The sequence below is a fragment of the Ambystoma mexicanum genome, chromosome 3q (genome assembly GCF_040938575.1).
Source record: "Ambystoma mexicanum isolate Mex_15411 chromosome 3q, UKY_AmexF1_1, whole genome shotgun sequence".
In the NCBI taxonomy this organism is placed as follows: Eukaryota; Metazoa; Chordata; class Amphibia; order Caudata; family Ambystomatidae; genus Ambystoma; species Ambystoma mexicanum.
Genome location: NC_090926.1, coordinates 1,018,484,911 through 1,018,511,242, shown reverse-complemented (window position 1 = coordinate 1,018,511,242; position 26,332 = coordinate 1,018,484,911). Strand labels below are relative to the sequence as shown.

Genomic DNA, 26,332 nt, shown 5'->3' with positions numbered 1-26,332 from the left:
TAACCAAATCTCCAAAACCTATCCTAGTTGATGGAGAACTCGAGTTTGAAGTCAAAAGCATTCTGGACTCCAAGATCTCCAAATCTAAACTATTCTACCTAATTGACTGGAAAGGCAATGGCCCCCAAGAGAGATCCTGGGAACCTGCTGAATATGTCCACGCTCCTCGCCTAATCAAAAGATTTCACCGAACATTTCCTGACAAGCCAAAACCCCCGGAGAAGCCCGGTTTGGGAGGGGCCTTGAGGGGGGGTACTGTCATGATCTCGGCTTCCAAAAGGTCAGGGTTTTCCCAACTCCCTTGGAAGCAGATCCATAACCCAGGTTCCGAGTGCCAACCAGTCCCAATTGGGACCTTTTGGACCCAGTCCTGGCGCCAGTGGCACCAGGCTCATAAATATGCCCAGTCCCAGCGCTGGAAGCGCCGGGCTCATAATGCTTGGGTGGACTTACCTGCAGCAGACCATGCTGCTTACTTGCCTGCCAGTTGAGCCTCTGATCCTCTTCTGTTTGGAACTACTTTTCCTGTTGGGTGGGGCTGGAGCCACTCCCTAGATTCAGAACACTGGAACTCTTCTGGAAGGCAGGAACTCTTTTTTTACCAGGAACTCTTTTCTTACTTAGGCGTGGCTGTGGAAGGAGACACCTAAGCACTACAGGAGGCTATTTAAACCACACCCGGTGGATGAATCTTGCTTTGCGTTATTCTGCACCCTCTGCAGCAGAACGCTCATCGTGTCTTCTGCATCCGGTCCTGGGCCTAAGGAAAAAGGCTTACCATCCTGAATCCAGTCTTCAGCAACACCTATAAAGACAAGAAAGGACAGGTTAGCATTCTGGCATCTGAAAGGCAAAGGCTTACCTACTCTTCTTGCGCTCCGGAGGTCTTCACACTGCATTCCGGCATCTGAAAGACAAAAGCTTACCAACTCTTCGCACGCTCCGGAGGCCGTCGGCGCTGCATCTCGCATCTGAAAGACAAAACAAGGTGCGTTTAAAGACATTGGGGAACTTTAATACTCACGTGCCATTACTCCTTTCCACATCTAACCCAGTGGGTATCAAGGCACCCTGCAGCCGCTCCGAACTTGTACCTGCAAAATAAAAAGACAGAGCGCTTCGTGAAGCTGGCAACAAGCGCTTACTTACGTGCTTCCAGGCGCTTCTATTCATCACACGGGCTCCATCTTCAACTCACTTCAGCCCTTCATCCGCCATCGCCGGAACCCTGCAAAACAAGAGACATCATTATTAAAGACTTTAAAGACATTTGAGTTACTCGAAACTTACCGTTCGTGCAGTAAACGACGGACAGCAGTCCTCTGAAGTCAAGAGGCCTGCGCTACCTATCCAGTGAAGAAACTGGTTACAGCACCCTGCCCCGAGGCAGATGGAGAGCTCGGCATTCACTTACCTAAGGTGAGAGCGTTAACCTGTGGGGGTCTACGGGAGAGGAGAAGAGGAAAGAGATAGGGACACCCCAATAACCCCAGTTCATTAACCCCGTATTTTCTATCTGCAGACATCTTACTCTGCACGTCAGGCATACAGCGCACAGAGGTCCAGCCCAAAGAGCCAACCGGGTGCTGCACATCACCTTTGAAGATACGGTAGTCGCCCAGTCAAGACCGGCGCCTCTGCGAGAATCAGGTGAGCGTTACAGTCAATATTTTCCCCTTATATATACATTATACTCTTACTCTGACGTTATTTGTGTCCCACCTCCCTCCGTTACCTTCCCTTACTTGTTTCAAGGCCTGCAACTATTTGCCAAATAATTCAGTCTTTTTCACTCAGCGTTCGCATGTTTTTCCTCTCCGGATACTCGGGATCACTGCCTTCTTTGCCACCTTTCCATGCTGCTCGTCCGATCGGCTGCTCGTAGAATTGGGAAGGGTCTTTTGGGGGAAAGCTAAGGTTCCTTCAGACATAACCTGCAGGGTTTTTTATTAAACTAGCCTCTATCTACGGGGAGCTTCTCGTTCTATCAGCCGGATAGCAAAGGACTCGTGATATTGCTGAGGACCCGAAGTTACTTATGTCGACGGTCAATGGGTCTCTTATCTAATCTAATCATGCTCTGCTACCAAGTGAACTGTCAAATAATAATGACAACTCAATAGTTTTGCAAAGGGAGTCATTTTAATGACAAGTACAGAAAATGGGGAGTTCAATGAACATCAGCAACCGCTCGATCTTCCTTCTCGCTTAAACTCCAATTAATTTCAGAAAAAGCACATTTATACCAAAAACTTGTCATCATTGACGTGTAATCTTAAAAACCTAACATGCAACTGGATAGGTTATAGGAAGGTAACTTTAACATAGGTCCTATATCTGTATATGGTAACAGGGAGAGGGGATTGGATAATAATGTCAGGTGGGGCAACTAAGCCCTTCCTTCAAACTGGCCACTGTAAACGGCACTAAATGTACGACGTCCCATTGGCTCTACTTTCTATAGGACCCTAGATTACATGGTCCACTATGATTGGGTTGGCATCAAACCCACACATACTTTTCCACTTGCGCTTAGCAGCATGCAGAATAATTAGCCAGGTGCAGGGAATAAGTCTGCACCCCACCTTCCCTCCAATTTATGTTACAGCCATTCATCACCTTGGTAGCCGTGTGTCAATTACTGCTTTGTAGTTTGGCCTTGAGTCTGCTTCTTGGTCTGAGAAAGTTAAGGAGTATGGGTACGGCAAGGCTCCATGAGTAGGTGTGAAAGTCTCATCCCTTTCTGCCTGCCTTGCCACGTGACTAGGACGTGTATTTGATTTACTTCTGCCAGTCTTCTACCATCTGCGGCTTATCTCGGCCTTGCTGAACAGGAGACTGTTATTTTTTCTCTTTAATTGTAGGCATTGCTAGCCTATTCCAGCCTGACTCAACCTTGGCTTCTTTGCATGGTTACCTTTAGCTGGGTTTCTCTCCGTCTTTAATTCTTGATTTGTTTGCTGCGGCCCTCTCCTCTTGAGACCTTTAGTAACCTCTATTCCATTCTGCTCATGTGCATAGTGGATTTTCACTCATTTATGAAGTGCTTTTGAGGTAGATATGTGTACGGTTGGCGCTTGCCGCAATCTATCTTACTACTAAGCATAAGCAAGCTTCATGATTTCTCTGCTTCTTGCGGTTTCTTGCATATGTACACGTTTAAACTGGCTTAATGTCTTCATCGTGCATATGGCATAAGTTTCTTCATCTTGAAATCAACCGTTTCACCTTAGGCCCAAGATGTCACTTATCCATGGCATTTTGTCTCGTTATCAGCATTCTTAGGTCATTATATACTCTATATGGGCGTCAGTCAGATCTCTCATGACGTCACCAGTCGTCTTCTTTTAGTATCTTCTTGGCTTCTTCGGGCATTCCATTCTGACAACCGTCCTTTTGTCGTGTCTGTAGATATGGATTTCTCAGTGGGTACCTTAATGTCCAGGTTTGCTTAGGTGTCGGTACTTCAATAGGTGCTGTTATTCTGAAAGGCACTGAGCAGAGCCCAACTGCAGCTCTCTGCTGGTTTATCTGTTCTTCATACGTCACATATTTTGGCGTGAACGTTCTTCTTTCGAAGGGGGTGGCTGGAGTGCAGATGAAGCCTGGCACTTCCTCTTCACCTGTACTGCAGATCATATCTCACTGACATCACATGTGTGCATATTTGGGGGCTCAGCAACTTATTGATATACGAAGGTGAGAGCTACTACACTTCCTCTTATAACTCTGCCAGCATGTCTGATGAGGAGGGAGTTAGCCTCTCCACAGCCTCTCCACAGCTCAGCCCACGTTGTCCCCCTCCGCTATTCTGCCCACCAGAGAGGAGGGAAACCATGAATCCTTATAATTGCAGGTGGTCCCACCTTATGACATATCTGATACTAGCAGTCTGGCACCACGCTGGAACAGATGGCTCAAAGAGCTCAACATTTACATTGATGCTACTGGAGTTCGAGAGGAGCGCCGCCGAAGAAGGATATTAATGCATTCCCTAGTACCAGTAGTGAGGGACATCATGTTTGAAATGTCTGAGAGTGCCACAAACACATTCCAACGCATCCTTGACTCATTGAATAACTACTTTGCCCCATTAAGAAATGTAGATTATAAAAGACATATCTTCCACACATCTACTCAAGAAAAAGGTGAAACATTTGACGATGTCATCATGAGACTACGCAAAAGGGTTAAATATTGCAATTTTGAACACTATTCGACGCACGAAGCACTAAAATCACAGGTAATTGCTGGCTGTGAGTCAGACGAATTTCATAAAAAATTATTGCAAAAGACAAGGAGCCTCATTCCAAGTCAGGCGGTCCGGTAAAAAAGTGCCGGTATCCGTGGATACCAGCACTTTATCAGACCGCCCGACTACGGGAATGCCGGTGGGGCACCATGGTTACCTCAAACTAAATGCTGGAGGTAAGCCAGACACCCTACCGACCCAAAAAGCCCTTTTTACCGCCATCGGCATTGCCAATGACGGTAATGATGGCAAATCTCCTCATAGAGTTCTATAGGACTCCATGAATGAGGATTTACACCGTACCACCGGCACTCGTAATCCTCCGGACCGAGTGCCGGTAAAGGTAAGTACCAGATGCCGGTATCCTGGCGGCTTTACCGCCAGGATACACAAGCATAGTCGGAATGTGGCCCAAGGTCTCTAGAAGACATCTTGATGCTCGCAGGAGCCGACATGGCACTCTAGAAGCAAACAGGGTCTCTGGGAAACATCAAAATCATTCAATCACCATCCAAGCGCCTGTCTGTCAGATCCGGTCGTCGGAGAAGCTGGCCATTAGAGAGCAACGCAAATGCTACCAATGTGGATATAACTTTCCTCATGTAGGCCCATGTCCGGCCATTGGTCATTCCTGTGATGGGTGAGGAGGTGAGAACCACTTTCAATCAGTATGCACAAATATAAAAAATAATCAGCAGGCAACTGACCGCATGGAGCCAAGCATAAATACTGAAGTTCCCAGTCCAGAAAATGGACGTCCCCACTAGCAGATGCCAACAATCGACGAGTAGGCATCGAGGGTCTCCTAGGAGGATCAGGCAGCAGCGGGACAGGAGGGAAGACAACCACAGAGCGCCCACGCCCGAAGATGCAAGAAGGAGGTCGACATGCCAAAAATTAAGATATGTTGTGGCTGCGCCAAGATACCACAATTACTCATCGTCATCCAGCGGCGATCGTAAACGAGAGCACGTCCATGCAATAGGGAACAAAATGGCTGAATACAGCCCAACGTTATTGCTGCAAATAGATGGTAATGCCTGTGAGTTCTTAATTTACATTGGAGCTACAGTCAATGTGGTCAATGAGGACACCTATCGAGGACTCAGAACCAATGTATCACTACAACCTGCTGATATTGACATTTACCCCTATGGTGCCGACACACCATTAGAGTGCAAGGGCATGTTCAAGGCCACTTGCTCCTACAAGGACAAAGCAGCAAAATTGACCATATATGTAGTAAAAGGTGAAGTGCCGATAGGCAGTATCTTTAGCTTTAAATCAGCCATGCAAATGGGGCTATTCACATAATGTACCAGATCACAACAGCGTATACCACTGGTCCCAAGGATATGATAGTCAAAATGTTCCCTGCGCTGTTCAAGGGTCTGAGAAAACACAAGGGCAAACAGATCAAATTGCACATTAATCCAGACATCAAACCTGTCGCACAGCATTATCGAGGGATTCCACTAAACATTCAAAAGACGGTAGAAGATGAATTACAACCGCTCCGCAACCAAGACATCATTGAACACGCAACAGGACCAACACCATGGGTGTCGTCCATCGTCCCAGTTCCCAAGAACGAAAATGGAGGAAATATTTGCATTTGCGTAGACATGATGGCTCCAAACATGGCCATTGAGAGAGAGAGGCACCTCTCCCCCAGGGTGACGGACATGATGCCTCTATTGCACGGGTCGAAGGTCTTTTCTAAATTAGATCTCAACAAAGGATACCATCAACTTGAACTACATTCTGAATCCCAATATATTACCACATTTTCCACACATCTGTCTGGGGTTATTTCAATACAAGAGGCTCAGCTTTGGAGTCTCGTCAGCAGCTGAGATCTTCCAAAATGAGATACGTAGTGATCAAGCATATACCACAATGTCTAAACTACCGTGACAACATCTTAATCTTTGGGGCGACACAGGAAGCACATGATGATACATTGCGACGAGTATGCATGGCACTGGAAGACGCCAACCTGATATTGAACGCAGCAAAATGCGAATTTAGCAAGTCAACTCTAAAGTTTTTCAGACACATTGGGCCTCATTACAACGTTGCTGGTCCGGAAACAACGGTGGCGGTAAGCTTACCGGCACTGTTGTTTCCGGACCGGCAAAGTACAAGTCTGTCTGTCACTTCTGATCCTGCTGGGCACAGCAGCCACGGTAGGCAGACTTTGACGGAAGCACCAGCACCGTTATTAACGGTGTCAGTGCTTCTGTGTTCCCCATTCCCGTAGAGTCCCATTGGACTATATGGGAATAGGGAATTACTATTTAAAGGTGCCTGACTTTCCAGACCACCGTGGTTGTAATGCTCCGGTGTTTCCGGCAAGCCAGGCGCCGGTTAAATTCACAAGTCCAGCGGCAACCTGCCGGATTTATCAGCACGGTTACCGCCAGACTTGTAATGTGGCCCATATTCTCAAAAGATAGTCTGCAACCTGACCCGGACAAGGTACAAGCTCTCATTGCCTCACTGTTAGGATACATCAACCCTCCTCACCTTCTCCAACTGTTGTGGGTGATCCAGCTGTGGCACGTTCCAATTATAGGGCTCAACGTGTTGTTCCTACAATACCCATACACCCATCCAGAAGAAACACTCCTCCCCTGTTTTGGCCCGCTTCCTGGTTTCCGACGAAGGCTCTTACTCTGAAGTTTGCGCTGCCTTCCAGCTGGGGGTTGCCTGGGAAACGCTGCAATGCAACGCGGCGGAACAGGCATGCCCGGAAGCGAGTGTTTGCGACATCACGTGTTGCCAACACTTTAAGTACTGCCTTTGTTCGTCGCACCGGTGCTTCTGATTATTCGTCATTATGCACTTTGCTGTTTTCTTGCTTGTTACATTTGGATTTTGACCTTGGATACGTTCTTTCGACCTTGCTACTTCCAACCCCTCTGTCTGCATTACCTCCATGGCCCTGACCCCTTGCATTGTCCCACAGACTTTCATTGCCTTGCAATTCGGTTCTACAGCTACGGATTTTGAATCCTTGCATTGTTTCCCCGGATTGTCTTGCTTACTGTTTAGGACTTGGCCCGGATTTCTACACAGATTGCCAACACAGCTCCTTTTTCTATGTGTCATCTACCCTGGAACTTTTCTTTCCCAACTGACGCATCACAGCGTTCCCGGCTATGCAGACTAGAGACTCCTACAAGGCGTCCTTGTGCCATCGGGAATAGGAGAAAGAACTCGAACTAATTAGGCATCCTCGTGCTTACGGGAGTAGGGTTCTTTGGAGAATCGGTTGACTCTGGACTCTTGCTGTTTCCATCACGAAGAGAAAACCAACACACGCACCACATTAGTAAGAACAATATCCTTTCTGGTCTGTTATCGTGCCCAGTTACTCAGTATTCATACTTACTGTGGGTTCTTGTGTGTTTAGGGGGAAACACCAGCATTTCCTATTCCTGTTCTATTGTACCACTTGATTGCCTTCTTGAGATAAAGATGAGCCCTTGATCTGTTCTCTGAAATACAAACAGTATCGTAGTGTGTACTATATTAAACTGTGGCCGTTTTTGCAGCCAGCGGTGTTCCGGTGGTGTCCCCCCATGTCTTCCCATTAATTGACTGCTTTGCTGTATCATTTAATCAGTAGAGTGGTAAATTACTAGGAATACGAGTTCAAGCTTTCAGACTCCTATGGTACATGGTGTGGAAGAGGCCGTTCTGACACTCACCTACACCCATATCGACATCTCCTGTACAATCTTTTCTCGGCATGGCCAGTTATTGTACTAGATATATACAAGACTTTGTGTCCGTGAGCCCACCGCTACATCTTCTCACTGGAAAATGGCAAGACTTTGCATGGTCGAGAGAGTGCGAGGAAGAATTCCAAGAAATGAAAACACGTATTTCATCTGCTTCCTGCATGGCCTATTATGACCCAGACCTGTCTTCTGGAGACATAATTAACAGTTGACGCAAGCTCTGTCGCCTTGGTGCTTTTCTGGTTCAATACAAGCCGGGCTCCTCCTCGCCTCACCAGATTGTGGCGTATGCAAGCCGCAGCCTGTCGACCACAGAACGTGCTTATTCTCAACCAGAAAAAGAAAGGCTGGCCGTAATCTGGGCATGTGAACACTATAATTTATTTCTCTACGGGCGAAAGCTTACCATCATCACTCCCCAAGGCCTACTTCTGAAGGAAAATCGAATAGTCATCCCTGAGGCACTCCAAGCGAGGGTGTTCAATGTGGCACACACAGGACATTGAGGGATCGTGTCTACCAAATGACACCTCTGAACAAAGGTGTGGCTCCCTCAAAAGGACAAAAAAACACAAATGATGCTGGATAAATGCATTGCATTACGTGAAAGGCAGTAGCACCCTGCACCTTCCCTGAACCACTGAAGATGACACCTATGCCACTAAAGGTGTGGGACGAAGTAGTGGTTGGCATGTTTGGACCTTTAGAAAATGGGAAACATGTACTGGTTATCACGGACGAAATGTCTTGTTTTCCTGAAGTACATTTGGTGCACTCAACATCTGCCCATGCGGTCATCCAAGCACTTGATAAAACATTTGCAGATTATGGCATTCCGACAACTGTAAAATCCGACAATGGCCCACCTTTTAGTGGCCAGAACTTTGCAATGTTTGCTGAACATCTAGGTTTCTAACATCAGAGGGTCACACCTTTTGAACACCCTGATGTTCGGCAGGGTTATAAGAACTACACTTCCGCAGGCTCTGAGGTCTGTGTTTGGTCCAGATGCAGAGTCAAGGGCACGTAGTAAAGAAGAGGCAACCAAGACAAGAATGAAAAACTATGCTGACAATAGGAGAAGGGCTAGAAAACAGGAATTGCAAGTAGGAGGTTTGGTTTTAGAGCGTCAACCGCAAGGGTCAAAAGAGACACCCGCTTTCAAACCTGAGCCTCTGACCGTGAGCGCTATTAAGGGATCCATGGTGTCAGCTGACAGCCTGTGTGGCAACATCACCAGGAATTCTTCCTTCTTCAAAACAATAGGAAGCAAAGTGTGTGATGGCGGGGAGCAGGCCAGCACAGTGAGGTCACCAGAAAGCTGCTCTGATTTCATGGACGATGACATAGACACTGATGACAGTGAGAGTGAAGGTTGCATTCTGGTGCCTCGGATCCCATCAAAGAGGACTGTTCGAATACCCACAAGATGGATTGAAGAAATGGAGTTAGTTGGACATGCGCCATTAAAGTGGGAGAAGATGTAATGTCCTATGTTTATGTTCATGCTTATGTTGAACGAGGCATCCGCCTCGTCCTCTTTTCATATTAGTCAACAACTCAAGGTACAGGGGTTTTGGTCACGTGCTAAGGTGGGGTTACCGCCAAGAAAGGAAGTCTACAATTAGAAAATAAAGAGACCACATCTCCACATAGTGTCTCTGGCTTCATTGTTTTATGTGCATTGATGCATGTATTGCCAATATAACAGGACAGTTGTATTTTCACAGAAATCAAGACCGTTATACAATCTGTTAAACTATACCATACAATACCACTTGTCATTGCAAAACAATGCCCATACCTGCCACTCGGCAGTGGCTAGCCAAAAAAACAAACATTACTGACTCCAGGAAAACTATGTTTTTCAGAACCATAAAAACTTTGCAACCTCCTTCAGGTGCCTTGGATCAGTTTGAAAATGATCGTTCATTATTCCTGGTGATGACTGTAGATAAGGCTAGAACGAAGTGGCATATCAGAGCTATGTTTTTAGCAGGTTCAAAAAACATGGCTTGGCAATGTTACGTTACATTGCGATGCTCAACTACATTGCTATTGTTTATTACATTATGTAGCCAATAACCTTCTCCAATTGATCTCCAAAGCTTAATGCCTTCAAAGGGAAGGTTTAGAGCCATGTTCTCCTGGGACCCCTCAGACTGCCAGTACCCGATATGCAAATGCCATTTGATTGATATTGCAGCACCCATTGTCAGGTCCAAAGCTATCACACCAAGATTAACTGTTCAACCACCTGTTGCTGCATAGCACCCAAAAATTGAAGCACCGTTAGATCCTTCTTCAATGGCCCTGTTCAGCCTTTGGAAGCCTTCAACATCATCTGAGCTATTTAATAGACACAGATATTTGCAGTAAAACCATGTGGACTCCAGCTGTCACACGCTGCCGCGGTTAGCGTGTGTGGAGCCGATGGCGTTAGAGCGGCCATTAGCCGCCCCGCCACGTCTCCACACAACGCTCTGCGGCGGTCTAGCTTCTCTAACGGCCGCTGGGAGGAACCTTTTTCAGCATATCCAACCCGGAAGCCGGCGCGTTGCAACCTACTCGCGTCAGGCTTTCGGGTTGGATCGCTCGCATGTTTTCCTCTCGGCTCGTGTTGAGCTTTTTTTCCCTCGCATTGCACTTAGCCTCTCCCCTCCTGCCTAGCATATTTTCTGCCTTTCCCTCTTCTCCTGTAGGTCCTAGGACTCCCCCTTCATTCTTGGGTTTCTCCTCGACCTACTGTGCTCTCTAGGATATTTGCTTCGGCAGATCTGGTACCTATAGATTGGCTCTCTCACTCTCTCTCTCTCCTATCCATTATCTCCGGCTGTTACCCAAACTGCTTACTGTTTCCATAAACTGCATCTCTCCTAAAGGACCCATCAGGAAATACCACCAAAGACTACCAGCCAGGGTTTTTTTTATGCCTAACAGCTTTTTCCCCTTTCTGGTCTGAACTGGAGGAGGGGCCCCTCGGACCATCTATATTGGGGGTCAGGGTGGCTTCCTTTCGGGGCAGACCCTATCTACAAAAAAAAGAAAAGAAGAAGGAGGAACTGTGGAAGAAGAGGTTCAGCGGAACTTCAGAGCTAGAACTCACAGGTGAGGAGGAAGGGGTTTGGAGTGACTTAGAACCGGGGGCAGAGGAGGCGGACTCTGATAGTTTGCAATGCCAAAAGACGCCAATGGCTACTCCCGAGCAATTTCAGGAGTTGGTAGCCGCCGTGCAGGCTATGAATGTGGACTTCCAGAACATTAAAGCTGAGAACGCCACCCTCAGGCAGCTGGTCGTCAACCGCAAACCTCAAGAATCAGACTTACCTCCCATGGCCTTATCCTCGGGCAAATTTGACGGAACCCCAAAACGGTTAAAGGAGTTTCTGGAAGCCTGTTCCGTCTACTTTGCCTTTCGCTCTCAGACCTACTCCACGGTCCATACTAAGGTGGGTTTCATGGTGTCAAATATGACCGGAAATGCCCTAGCTTGGGCTACCCCTTTAGTGACGTCCAACAACCCGGTCATCCGCGACTATGGAGCCTTCCTGTCTTTGCTCAAACAGACATTCGAACAACCTGATATTACTCATGTAGCAGCCGAAGAGCTCCTTGAAGTACAGCAAGGATCCAATGACCTACTTTCCTACATATCTACCTTCAACCGACTGGCTACAGAAGCAGGATGGCCGGAACAGGCCCAGTATACTATTTTCCACCGAGGTCTAAAGGAGGAGATTAAGGATGAGCTAGCACGTATGGCTCGTCCCTCAACCCTATCAGATCTGATGTTGATTGTATTACAGATAGAACATCGGCTTTCAGAGCGAAGAGCAGAAAGGAGAAAGCATAAGACCCCAGTCACCCATCCCCTTGGGACCTCCTCTCTACCTCCTGTGCCGTCCTTGAGCAGTAAGGAAGAACCAATGCAGATTGGATCCGCCCGGCCCCCTCTGTCACCCGAGGAGAGAAAACGAAGGAGAGATAACGGACTTTGCATGTATTGCGGATCCAATTCCCATCTCTTACGGAACTGCCCCGACGTACCTCCTAGGCGGGCGGGAAACGACCGACCTCGGACCTAATGGGGACTAGTATCCGAGGTCTAACTCCCAGTCCCTATATTACTGTAACTGTTACATCCCAAGTCACAACGATGGATTCACGCCTCATGACAGTGGCTATTCAACTCAAGACACGACACGCGGAACTTACCACTATGGCACTGCTTGATTGTGGGGCCGCGGGGTTGTTCATGGACACGGTATGGGCCCACAAACAAGGTCTCACCCTTCTGCAATGTGAAGATGCCCAGAAGGTAGAAGGGGCTGATGGCACCTCCCTTTCCTCCAGACCCATCACCCAGTCTACCGAGTTTCTAACTGTGACCATCCTTCAACATTCTGAACAGATGCAGTTTGATCTTATTCGAGCTGCTCATTTTCCTATTATTCTTGGGATTCCATGGTTTAGAAAACACAATCTGACCATCGACTGGACTCGAAACACTATGGCATTTGAATCGGATTTTTGTCGACAGAGTTGTTTTACACAACCGCAAGTGGAATCCGTACAAATACTTACTCCAGAACATAAGGAAGTATGTGAAGTCTATTGTATCCCTTCCGAACTATCTGAATACGAAGAAGTGTTCAAGGAAAGCTCCGTTCTGGACCTGCCTCTGCACCGTCCGGAGGACTGCGTCATACTGCTGCTACCCGATGCTTTGGTACCCTTTGGGCGCATGTTTCCTCTATCCTTGGTAGAGAAAAAGGTCCTTCGCACCTACCTGGACTCTCATCTGACTAACGGGCTCATACGACCATCAAGATCCCCAGCAGGAGCTTCGTTATTTTTCATACCCAAACGGGATTCATCGGAACTAAGACCGTGCATTGACTATCGAGGCCTGAATAAGGTCACTATTCGGGACCGCTACCCGATGCCACTCATCTCTGACATCTTAGAGGCAGTTCTAGGCGCCTCAGTCTTCTCTAAATTAGATCTACGGAGTGCCTACCATCTCCTCCGTATTAGAGAAGGAGATGAGTGGAAGACGGCGTTCAGGGCGCCTTTTGGCCTGTTCCAAGTATCGGTTGATGCCCTTTGGATTAGTCAACGCACCAGCCAACTTTCAGCGCTTCATGGACCGTCTTTTTTCGGATGTACTTTTTTTAAATACCATAGTTTACCTTGACGACATTCTGGTGTTTTCACACACACCACAAGAACACACCCAGCACCTAAGGACAGTACTCAATCGTCTTCAATCCCAACATCTGTTGGTCAAACCAGAGAAATGTCTCTTTAATGCTGCCAGGAGTGCCATCCGCTTCAGCCAAGGCGGAAATATTCCTAAAGGATATTTTCAGGTTACATGGGTTACCTGAGAAGATTATTAGTGATCGGGGCAGTCAATACACCTCTCGATTTTGGGCAGCACTCTGTCAGCGTTTGGGAATCGAACGTGCCCTTCCTTCTGGGTTTCATCTGCAGACCAATGGGCAGACGGAGCGCCTTAATGGCTCTCTCGAGCAATATCTTAGGTGTTACATTAATAGCGTGCAAGATAATTGGGTGGCCCTTCTACCTACTGCAGAATTTGCATATAATAACTCCGAACACTCAACTAAAGGTCTCAGTCCCTTTTTCTGCACCTACGGAATACACCCACGGGGATTGCTTCCCATATTCAGGTCCTTCTCCAATATGCCCACGCTTGAGTCTAACTTAACCGAGATAGCCTCCGCCCAACAGAGTTTACGTTTATCGAGAAGGAGGTAAAAGGAACAATCTGACCGATCTCGACTACCATGTCCCAATTGGAAGGTAGGTGATCGAGTCTGGTTGTCCACCAGGTATTTACTTCGATGGGTTCATCCAACTAAACTCACTCCCCGATTTCTGGGTCCCTTCAAGATTACCAAACCGATAAATCCTGTGGCCTTTAGATTACACCTCCCAAAGAGTTTGCGTTGGATTCACCCTGTGTTTCATTCCTCCCTACTCCAACCTGTTGATCCAGACAACTCTTACAAACAAAGAGGAACCATGCCTGTGCGTCAGCAGCCCCCCCCTGAGGAGTATGAGGTATCCAGCATTCTAGACGCCAGGTATCGAAGGGGACGGCTTGAGTATTTAGTGGCTTGGAAAGGGTATCCCCATTCCGAGGACTCCTGGGAACCTGAGTCCCATGTGCATGCACCTAGGTTGACTCGTCGGTTCCATCCGCTCCATCCGGGTAAACCAGGTGGTGTGGGCCATGGAGGGGGGCATACTGTCACACGCTGCCGCGGTTGGCGTGTGTGGAGCCGATGGTGTTGGAGCGGCCATTAGCCGCCCCGCCACGTCTCCACACAACGCTCCGCGGCGGTCTAGCTTCTCTGACGGCCGCTGGGAGGAACCTTTTTCAGCAGATCCAACCCAGAAGCTGGCGCGTTGCAAACTACTTGCGTCAGGCTTTTGGGTTGGATCGCTCGCATGTTTTCCCCTCGGCTCGTGTTGAGCCTTTTTTCCCTCGCATTGCACTTAGCCTCTCCCCTCCTGCCTAGCATATTTTCTGCCTTTCCCTCTTCACCTGTAGGTCCTAGGACTCCCCCTTCATTCTTGGGTTTCTCCTTGACCTACTGTGCTCTCTAGGCTATTTGCTTCGGCAGATCTGGTACCTACAGATTGGCTCTCTCATTCTCTTTCTCTCCTATCCGTTATCTCCGGCTGTTACCCAAACTGCTTACTGTTTCCATAAACTGCATCTCTCCTAAAGGACCCATCAGGAAATACCGCCAAAGACTACCAGCCAGGTTTTTTTTATGCCTAACGGCTTTTTCCCCTTTTTGGTCTGAACCGAAGGAGGGGCCCCTCGGACCATCCATATTGGGGGTCTGGGTGGCTTCCTTTCGGGGCAGACCCTATCTACAAAAAAAAGAAAAGAAGAAGGAGGAACTGTGGAAGAAGAGGTTCGGCGGAACTTCGGAGCTAGAACTCACAGGTGAGGAGAAGGGGTTTGGAGTGACTTAGAACCGGGGGCGGAGGAGGCGGACTCTGATACCAGTATATATCTTCGTGAAAGCTGTGTCCATCTTCAGATCCACTGGATCCCTTACAGACACCTCTTCACTACAATAGCCATGGAAGAACTGCCCACCAGACTGGAGAGCATGAGCTCTAATTCTCCATGGTGTGACCTTACCCCATTAAAGGGGTACATAAAACAGGGCACAGAATATCTGTTCTGGTTACTCGCCTCTGTTGGAATGTTGTCTTTAAAGCCTGAAATGAGTGGCAGTGCAATTTTTAGGGCTTTCGTAAATTGTTTCACTTTTGGGGTCTCGCAAGGTCTCAGGAGAATCCTGCCTGACGAAAGCCATATCTTCTGCCACGCAAAACAAAAGGGGTGATGGCTGGAAGGTTTAGAATTAATCTGAACCTCTGGCATTGCCCTGGGAAACCCTCCAGACCATCGTTCTTTGCCTGCTGTGAAGAATCTGAGGGTGTCCTCACTTCTTTCCCCAATATATCCTCCTCCCAGGGGGCATCGCTCTTGGATTCTGACCTTGGGGGTGGATATGCGAGGAAGCATCACCTGGGTGGAGGAGATTTGGGGAGTGGGGATGAGGCACCCTTGGATGAGATGCAGTATTCACCATTTCCCTTTCATACGGAGTTAATTATCTCCTGTGCCTTTATTATTATTATTACATTATTATTATGATTATGATTATGATTATTATTATTATTATTATTATTATTATTATTAATTTTATTTAATTTGTATAGAGGGCCACATGCCCATGGGCCTTAGTGCATTTATATGGTGTTACCAATCCTGTCCCTATTTTCCCATTGACATGTCCTCATACACACACCATTTTGGTACTGGGACGAAGAAGAGGACAACACAAACAAAAACAAGGAAAAGGGACTTCTGCAAAGAGAGTGAGCGGTGTAATTTTCCGAAGATCAATCAGTCTGGCAGGGACTTTCAGCACCTGTGAAGAAGCAGTCTGAGTGGCTGACACCAGCTGGGAAAGCCAGAGCCACAATCGGTATCGTGCACGAAGGCGAGAGGTTTGCAGGAGTGCAGGAGAGTGCAGAGCTTAGCCAGCGGAAGGACGATATAGTGTGAGGTGGAGATCCAGGGTGAACTGCTGGAGTGAATCAGACGAGAGCCGCAGAACCCGCAAGTAAGTGCACGTCCCACGGACAGCCTGCCAGTGGAAGAAGCGAAGCCGCCGAACGCCTGCACACCACAAATGCGAGATGCCACATGGACAAGCCGAACCATGGCAGGCTGGAGTCTCGCAGAAACACTGTATGCATAATCTGGTAAGTCTACCTAGCGAAGGGGGCCTGGGCAGAGCGAGGGGGCGATGGAGCTCATATGAATTGTTGAAAACTCAACAAGGAAAAAAGTTGATGTAAAGAATGTCTTTGAAAGACATTGAACTTTAAGAATAAACATGTCCCAAAGCAAACAGTGGTTTGCTTAAGAGAAAGTTGAAAACCAATATTGATACAAATCTTGTGGGTGAAGGAAAAGCTTAACAGATGAAAGGTGGGCAACTACCTATGGAGAAACTACATGCAAAACTGGGATAAAAGAAATCCTTTAGCCTGGCAGGCGAATAAACCAGGCTCCACTGTAGAATGAAAGCAGTGGCATCATGTGCTTAAAAGAACTTAAGAGAAGCACCAAATATTGTGTATTGGTGCTTGACCAGTAATGGGTGGACTGTGCGGTCCAACAACTGCGTCTAGACCGAGGACACATATCTATTGAATATAAAGGAAGTTTTGTGTTACAAGAAACAGGCAATCAAAGATATTGGAAGTGTGGTGTTTCAAGTGAAAACAACTTTTTTTGTGAACCTTATGAATTAATATGAGTTGGGACGTATCTCAGATAATTTAATATTGACGACGCTGAAAGACTTGAAAGCTTTGGGAAGGGATGCTCTTTTGCATTGTGAATTGCATTCATGTTTGGGAAAGGGAACACCTGTTGCATTGTGAACTGTCTTGAAGCTTGGGGAATGGATCCCCTGTTGCATTTTGAATTGTCTTGAACCTTGGTGAACGGAACACCTTTATTCGCATTTTGAACTGTCTTGAAACTTGCGGAATGGGACCCCGTTCCAAGCCAGGAGCTGAAAGAAGCTCTAAACTTGAAGGTGAACCCTTTTCAGTTTGACCCTCACTTCCCTACACTTTATGTACAAATAGGTGTGAGAGCACCTATAGGTTTTAGACACAGACAGACATTTACTCTGGACTTTCTGACACATACTATCCTTAGTTTCAATTAGGTAGGGATATCCCACCTTAGCATGGGGCAAGACAGACCATTTTCCAACCCTTTTTACATTGAATAAAACGTGTATCCCAAACTGCGTTTCTGTTGTCTGTGTCTACTTTATGATGCCTTCACACTGCCAAGCCATTACAAAGGAGGAAAGACCATATGCAAATCAGGTTTGGTCCGACCCCTAAAGGGTTAGTCCAGCCCAAACTGCTTGGTCGCATCCCTTCTGCATGAATCCAAAGGGATCCCCAGAAATGTTTCAGACTCATTGGGCCTCATCAGTGAGGAGAAGCTTGGGTCTCTAAGGCCAGCAGGTACAGGACCCACGTCTGGACCTACCTGTCCCACTCGGGGTGACTGTAGCAAAACAAAAGGGGAGATGGCTGGAAGGTTTAGAATTAATCTTAACCTCTGGCATTGCTCTGGGCAACCCTCCAGACCATCGTTCTTTACCTATCAAGCCATTACAAAAGGGGAAAGACCATATGCAAATCAGGTTTGGTCACACCCCTTCTGTCAAGTGCACCACCACTCTAGCCATATGCTGCTGCATCAGAGTTCTCCTCAATGGAGGACATGAAAAAAATTAACTGAATGTGGAAGGTTATACCAAAGAAGGTCCCTGTCAGGGAAGTTGCTGTGAGGACTGGGAAGAGGAAGAGGGATGTGGAGGTAATACCCATTATTACTGCACCTAGGAATTCGTTATTGGCCACTGCATAAGAAACTTCTTGTTGGTAACTACTATCACCACAACTTACAACAGGCAGACTGCTGCAGGTAAAGGTGATCGTTTGATATGGGGGCCACATGGCAATTATTATCACCCACCAACAGTGGCGTACTGAGCGTGGGGGGCTAATTGCCCTTCTCCAGTGTCTCTTTTAAGTGCTAGACAGGGACATTTAGCAGCGGGACACCTTTCCCGTTCGCACACATGCCAACATTCCGACGCACCTGGGAGGGAGATTTTGTCAGGGAAATCGGGAGACATACATTTTTCTATAGGACCACTTTGGGGTTAGTTATTTTAGGTGGCAGACTGCGAAAAATAGCAATATTTTTCACTGAAAAATCGTAAGTCTCCCGCCTAAATCGGATGGGTTTGCATGTATGCGCTCAGCCCCCTCATTGATAATGTGGGTGCCAAACGGGAAAGGGGCCCCACTGGCAGGACAATGTCCTGAAATGACAGGTCGGTCTTGCGATCTGCCAATCCCCTTAGCGGGACAGCAAAAGTGCCACTTTTGCTTCGGGCTGCCTCTGAGGGGGACTGCAGGACGTGGGACCTACCCTGTCTTTTCAACCTTTTCAGGGCTCACGCTTTCATGTGTAAGTTCGAGCTCCGGGTAGCAGAGCGACTCTCCCAGGGACCTGACAAGTTGCTCTGTATCAACAGTGCATTACAAAGGGAGCCATTAGACATTGATAGGAGGGAGACTATTAGCAGGGACTTTTGTCCCTAAGAAATGTGAATGGGGTGATCAGAAGTGCAAAGGGTGCATAATGCTGCATGCGTTAATATGGGCCTCATTTGGAGTTTGGAGGTAGCCATGCTGTTCTTAGCGGCATGGTTACCCCCAAACCGGGTACCGGGTCCCAGAAATAGGGAATTAATGCCATTCCGACTTGTGCGGGCCCGGGAATTCCCTTTCTCCGGGACCCGGTACATCCCCATTCCCATTTGAGCCCACATAGGGCTCAATGGGAATGGGGAGGATGCTAACAACGGACCTGTTAATGACGGGTCCGTTGTTAGCATCCTGGTCTCCTTCCGGGTGCCGCTAAGGATGCCTGGTCGGACCAGACGTCATTAGCAGCACCCGCGAGCAGACCTCGTAATGAGGCGGTAGAGTGATAACGGCGCCGGCAGGTCTACCGGCGCCGTTATCACTCTACCGCCTGGGTCGTAATGCGGCCCTATGACTTTAAAACCCAAGGGGGATTTGTTAGGCTCACATTAATCTGCATAGTATTGTGACTTTCCATGCAGGATAGGGAGAGTAAAACTAAAGCCATATTCTTATTGCTCAACATATTTCTATGAAAATGTATACAATGTATAGTTAGTTTAGGCTGTTTTATTATGCAATGTGGTTTGCTTCCATGGCATTGCTATAAAGTATTATTTAAGCACTGAAATGTAACGCAAAACCTTAATAAATATCTATATCAACTTTAACTGGGAAGATATGTCCAGTTGCTTAAATTGTCCATGTCCCAGTTTCACCATTTAACCAAAGTGTGTGACCCTGGACAAATCATTTAATCGCACTGTCTTAACTGCCTCTCCATAAGTGATTCACTTTATAGCTTATGTTAATATATAAAGCTATTATTTAAAAAAAGCCTAATGACAAAAGAGTTGCTCCATATATAATAATAGTGCAATTTAGGTATCTTGCACGATTAGCTATTTGCCACTTGGCTTACTTATGGCAACTTATTCTAAAGTCACTTCCATGTGCCTCAAAGTATCAAAGACTGATGATGCTCCTTGCACTGTCCTTTTCTGTGAAGTCACTTCTGTTGGTGGAGGCCATATTTAAATTAGGGGGTTTGCATGTATTTGCCACACAGAGCCTGGACAGAGCTGTAATAGATGAGTTTCCTGCATCTGTTTGTTATGTGTTAAAATGCCATCTGCCGCTTATGTTTCCAAAGAAGTTTATTGGTTGAGTGCGAAGGATACCTTATGGAATTAACGCGCACTGCATTGGGGTGGAAGGGTAGTAACAGAGGTGCGGCCTATTTTGGATTCAGTGCTGCAGGGCGCAGGCCCACCCCGGGAAAGTCTTGGCTTTCGTTTCTTGCTTGCCGTTCTATAAAAGGAAAGTGAAAGTGAATGTAGTCGCTCATGTGACCATGTGAGTCAGTCCGTAAAAAAGCCTGCTGGCGGCGGCTCTCGAGCACTTCCTGGTTTCAGGTGCAGTCAGCGTAGAACTGCGAAGCACGGCCTCGGGGGGCCGTTTTCGGCAGGAGGGGCGCCGCTATGAAGTGCCGCCAGTGCCAGTACATCTCCCAGGACGCATCTCCCAGATTCTGCAGCCAGTGCGGAACCAGGTTCGCCACCGCGGCAGTCATCGCCGGTTCAAGTAAGAAGGGGGATTTTCAGAATGTGGCAGAACGTCTCTTCGTGCGGGCTGGTGTGTGGATGCAGCGATGTACGCTTTTCTGGCTATGAGTGGGTTGGAGTTGTTTATATGTACATGGGACATTGTAGGATGAGGAGATTCAGGATTGGTAAGTCCGCTACTCCAAGAGAAGCGGCGACGTTGCAGCAACTAGCCACCGAAGTGCTAGCATGCCATACCTTGTCCTTTTTATTTGCTCGCATAGCTCTCAAATTTATAACGATTGTCCTTTGACGTTAAAATGTTGTTCCTCGAGCTCGTCAACGAAATATTGACTGGATTACAGTCTAACAAGTGACACTTTTTAGTGACTTAGTTTGTGAGCCGATTGCAGATAGCTCAGTGTGTGACATACATATCGTTGGTTCAACTTCTGTAGGTCTACCCCCGGCCTTTAACCCTTGTGACGTAATTAACATTCGTACTATTAATACCCGAGTCTTTCTTCTTCTTGCTGAAAGATTTTGTCCATCAGCTGCGATTATTGGATACCGAGGCTTGAGCCTCATTACTCCATTTTCTTGGGTTGAGTATGTATTTATTTTATTTTTACATTTGTATAACGTGCACAAACCTTGAGGCACCAGGGCGCTGTGGAGGATCGACATACAGGTACCTGGTCGAGTCCAGGGACATGAAAGGTGGTCAAAGTACAGGTAGGTTACAGGAGTGGAAACGTGACTTTAGATAAACAACCAAGTTTTGTGAGCCGTCCAGAATGCCCAGTAGGACTGCTTTGCTCTTAAGGACTGAGGGAGAGCGTTCCCCATCTTGACCGCTATGACTGGGAAACTGGATCTTCCTGCTTTTACCCGTTTGTACTTAGGTTGGGATAGTCTGTAGGTGTAAGGAGTCCTTGTTGGCCTGGATGGGTGGATCATAGTGATTATTTGTGAAGGGTAAAACGGGGCAGTTTTGGAGATAGACCTGTGAGTAATGGTCTTGAAAGCAATTCTTTCTTTGATGGGGAGCCAGTGCACTGTTTTATTGGCAGCCGTGATGTTTTGTTTAGGGTAGCTCGAAGGGCGTTACTTTGGATAACCTGGAGATTTTTTAGGTTGTGGGCTGAAGTTCCAGTGAAGAGTACATTGCAGTAATCCGGTCTCATGCCGATTACTGCTCCGGCGATGGTCAGGTAGATTTTTGTGGAAAGGCTGCTGAGGAGGCTATGGCATTAACCTGCCGGGTTAGTAATAGTGTTGCGTCCAGGTGGACTCCTAGAGTCTTGACCGCAGGGGAGACTTTGATCATGGAGCCGTCGATATTGAAGGCAGCAAAATCGAGATCTAGATTTTTAGAACGGACGAAAAGTGCTATCTTATCATTAAGACAGAGACCATGGTTCGCCATCCAGGCCGGGATGGTGGCATAGGTGGTGCTCGTAAAGGTATTGTAAAGCATTGGTCAAAGACACAGGGTCTTTGAGGTACCCCACAGCTGGTGGGGGCTGGTTCAACACTGCCTGTTTCTGAGAAGACTTTCATGGTTCCACCTTCTAGGAAGGAGGCAATCCAGGAGGCCTGCCTTTGGGCAGAAGGAGGCTGCTGTTATTAGTATCGGCAGAGTATATTATGATCAACTAGATCAAATGTGGCAGAGAGGTCTAGGAAGATTAGGAATACCGGTTTTCCCACATCCCTAATCCTGTCTGTCTGGTTTTTCATGTCTAGGAGTGATAATTCAGTGCTATGACGATGGCGGAAGCCTGATTGGCGGACTCTATTTTCAAGGTTGTGTTGGATTTGCATGTTTGGAATTGACGGGTCAAGGGGTGGTTTTTAGGAGGGGGAGGACCCAGGTCTTTATTAGGCAGGGGGGCACTGTAGCGGTCATGAAAGAGGAGTTGATGAAGGAAGTGATGAATGGGGCTAGCATTTCCACAATTTCCTTGATGAGAGGTGCTGGACAGATGTCTCTTTTACAACTGGATGGCTTCAAGCCTTTTAGGATGTGGATGGTTTCTGGTTCACTGATTTTACTGAAGCTGAATGCGGGTGCTGCTGGAATATTGGGAGGAGGATTCCATAAACCGGCATGTGGGCTTTAGGCTAGCTTGTTTGGCATAGATTTTGTTGGGGAGTGTGTCAATTTTGTTCAGCATAGCGTTTTGTATGCTGGTGCACCAAGCTGGGTCTTTGGTAATCACAGTGGCCAGTGGTGCTGGGGTTTCTAATTCCATTAGGATGGAGAATAGTTTTCTTGTCGGATTTGGCGTTGGCTAATCTGTCATTGAATTTGGAGGCTTTGGCTTGGGTGATGGCTTATTTATATTGTTTAGATAGGATGGTGAATTACTGTTTAGTGTCTTCAATGGGAGCTTTCTTCCAATGAGCTTCTGTAAGTCTTTTTTTGGTTCTAAGGTTTGAGAGCTCTTCAGTGTACCAAGAGTTGAGGTGCGATACCGGTTTAGCTTTTTAAAACTTTTTTTTATTCAATCTGTTTAGTATTTCATGAAGAACAGAACACATGCACGGTATGACTTAAGCACAATACAACCAACATATAAAATTTAAAATATCTCCCCGTCTTTTACACATTCGGGCTGTGGGAGTCGCCCCTGTTCAAGCTATGTACATCTGAAAATTCAATTAAACAGTGTACAGCAGGACAGTGAAAACATAAACCTATTTTAATTGTTATACCATTATAAAAGAAGATTAAAAAATACACACAAGAATCATTATATCCAACAGACGATGTCCAATTAATGTTTCAAACATGAACCCACATTATCATGTTTCCTATTTCTCTTTGAAACAATATTGTGTGAGGTTAGTAACACAGGTAAGTGGCTGGTACTAAATTAATGTATAAGCATTCACCCTCACTACTTAGTGTCTACACCTATTAGTGTTTCTAGATTCGAAGAAAGCGCCATCATGAACCAATCTATTTTATGGGCTCCTTTGAAGCCGTCTTCAGGACACTTTGGATGGATGGGACGTGCAATTATAGCATGTTTCTTACTATACACGTGATCATGTGTATTGGATGCTCTAAAAAAAAAAAAGTCGCATATTAAAAACTGACTTACAAACTGACCGTTATTGCAACTATTTTGTTGCAGTGGGCACTTTTCCCCTTTGACTGACCTTGGGTTTCTTGGTGTAAAGAAATGTTCATGGATATCCCATTGCTGGTGACGTCCAATCAATTCAAATGGTTCGCAACTGTGTTGGGAGGAGAAACAAACCAAAATTGTTCCTTCTATTTACAACTATTCAATAGTTCATTATTTTCACTGTGGGTGATATATTCCCCCTTGTAAGATTTTTGAACCCTCACCAATGTTTCAAAGTACACATATCATAGTTTCTTCAATTTGTTTCCAAGCTGAGGATCACCTATTTTGAATATACGAAGTACCCAATGTGTGATATCTCCTAGTAATTCCTTTCAAATGTGTAACATCTCTGATAATCATTTATATAATATTTTAGTAGCCACAATTACCTGCACAGATGTTTTTTCTTTACAGGATGTTAATGTTAAAGGACATTTTGTACCGCGCACTATCACCACCGTAGTGGTCCCTTGGCTCTGGCGGTTCTGAAAGAGGAGGGGAGGTTTAGTGGGAGGAAGCAGGAAAAGTGCAAGAGAGCAGTGATGTGCTGTTGGCGGCCTCAGCCCGGTGGGTCCGTTGGCTGGGCCTGGGGTGTTTGCGGCCGGTAGTCGTCGTGTACTGTCGTGCAAGGCTATGTGTGTTTTTGTTGTTGCAATGTAGTGAAGTTTGTGTGGTTTGTTGTGTAGTTTTTGGTTGTGTTTGGTTTGGAGTTTGAGAGGTGTATGCAGAAAGGGAAATTGTTAGTAGGGTTGGTTAGTTTGCGTCTCTATCCTGAATTGAAGCGTAGTCTCCCCTGTTGCGGCTCTGTCCTGATCTGGGTCTGACTGGCATGCAGGTTCCATACTCCTCTAGTCCCCGCCTCTAACATGCTCTCTGATAGCTCCCCTTATCCTCCATTTAGACTCTAGTGGGCAGTGCATCTGCCAATGACATGCTGACATTCACAATTCCATCTAGATGCTACGCAGGCTAATGTTCAGTTCTATCGAAGTGTGGACATGCTAATGTTATGGCACTCTTTGTTATTGGGAAGTAAGAAAGATAGGGTGGCAGGGGTTTTCTGGAGTAGAGTGATTGCTCTACTCCCCACCCATGTCACACTCACGGTTTTTGTTGGTGTCTGTTGGCTGCTGGTTTCCTTGGCGTCCCCTGCGGACACCTGCAGACACATCTTGGGGCCGTCCTTTGCCTCGGGGTCCTTCGCCGCAGGGCTGCCTAGGGTGTCCTTGATGTGGGCCAATCCGGATGGGGTGGGCGTGTTGGGAGGCGGGCAGAGGGAAACCAGGAAGCGGGTGGGCAGGGGTTGGGCTGGGAGGCGGGCTGAGGGAGGGAAGGGGAACCCAGGAAACGGGGCTGCAGGCCGTGGGAAAGGGGGCCCCAACCACGCGCCAAAATTGAGCCTTTAGAAGCCCAGGAGGGTTTTCTCGAGCCCCAACTCACCTGCGGATGTAGGCAGGATGGTGAAAAAGATGTTTCCTAACACACGTGTAGTCTGATTTTAAGTTTTTCTGTCTATCCACTGCAAAAACAGGATAACAGACAAAGGTGTTATGCTCAATTACCCTATCTATACACTTTCATCTTTGCATTTAGTGCAATATGCCCTCTGTTGCGTTTAATTCAATATTTTTGCCACGGTCGCGTCATTTCAAAACACATGATTATTATGAGTTTACCTTCCATATAGGAGGTATGAGCAGCTGGTTAACATGCCGTCCGGATGGTGTTCCCAGCGGCGCTCAAGTCTTCCAGCATAGTGACACCACGTGTCTATTTCCAGAAGAGTACATCTTCCAATCCTTCCCTTCCCCAGGGCCATTTAAATCCCTCCCATTCCGGGCTTTCCCTGAGCTTGTCGCCAGTGGTTCTATAGCCAGTGTAAACCGCAATGGTGACGGGGCATCCCTGCCTAGTGCCTTGTCAAAGTTCAAAGGCCAGAGAGGTGACCCCATTTACTCTTATCACTGCCTCGGGGGAGATGTATAACAAGCGAACCCAGGCCAGGAAGTTGCTGCCAAATCCCATGCGACCCATAATTTCCCAAAGTCAGTCCCATCGCAATGAGTCAAATGCCTTCTCGAAGTCTATAGCAAAGAGTGCTAGTGTGTCCAGTATTTCAGCTGCCAGGCCAATGGCGTGCTGCACTGGGCGCAGGTTCTTTTGTGTGGATCTGGAAGGCATAAACCCACATTGGACCGATTGCACCAGCGAGCTGATTGGCCAGTACTCGAGCCCGGATCTTAGCCTCCCCATTTATTAGAGATATTGGCCCGTATGAGGCACATAGTTCCGGGGATTTACCAGGCTTTGGGAGAACCACTGTTAGCCAGCCTGAGGTCGGGTGGCAGACCCCTGTCTTGTCTGCATCGCAAACAAAGTTGATGCAGAGGACCAGTTACTTTCTCTCACAGCTTGTTCCATGTTTCTATCGGAAACCCGTTGGGCCCTGGTGCCTTACCCGTCTGTAGATGTGCGATTACTACTAAAATTTCTTCCTCTTGAGATGTCTGCCTCCAGACCTGGAGCTTGTACACAGAGATTCTTGGGAGAGGCACCTGATCCAGTGTGTCCGGCCTATCCACTTCCCGATTCCCATTCCCTGAGCTATATAGCGCCTCGTAGTATTGAGCAAAGGCCTCGGCTATGTCTGTGTCTGTGGGCAGTTTCTCCTTGGGTGTCCTGTAAGGCGCGCACGTATCCTGACCCTCTGTCCCTCCTTTCGAGCCAGGCCAACATTTCCCCCTGTTTATGCCTGGTTTCATTGATTTGGCTTTGTCTGGCCCAGTGCGCTTCGCTGGCATTGTCTAGTGCCACATTGTGCAATATTTGCTG

General features: G+C 47.1%; 1 protein-coding gene across 3 annotated transcripts in view; it reads left to right on the top strand.

Moving 5' to 3' along the window:
* The window catches only part of RNF213 (ring finger protein 213), a 3,248,263-nt gene that overhangs the window by 7,784 nt on the left and 3,214,147 nt on the right, over positions 1 to 26,332 (top strand). The window contains exon 1 of one of the 3 annotated variants that reach the window (XM_069655190.1): positions 20,168 to 20,397. The exons of 1 other annotated variant lie outside the window; for it this stretch is intronic. In XM_069655190.1, coding sequence (XP_069511291.1) covers positions 20,295 to 20,397 — 103 coding nt within the window. In that variant the 5' untranslated portion in view covers positions 20,168 to 20,294. Of the gene's footprint in view, positions 1 to 20,167; positions 20,398 to 26,332 lie in introns of those variants that run through there. One more of the 3 variants, XM_069655188.1, reaches the window with a different exon arrangement.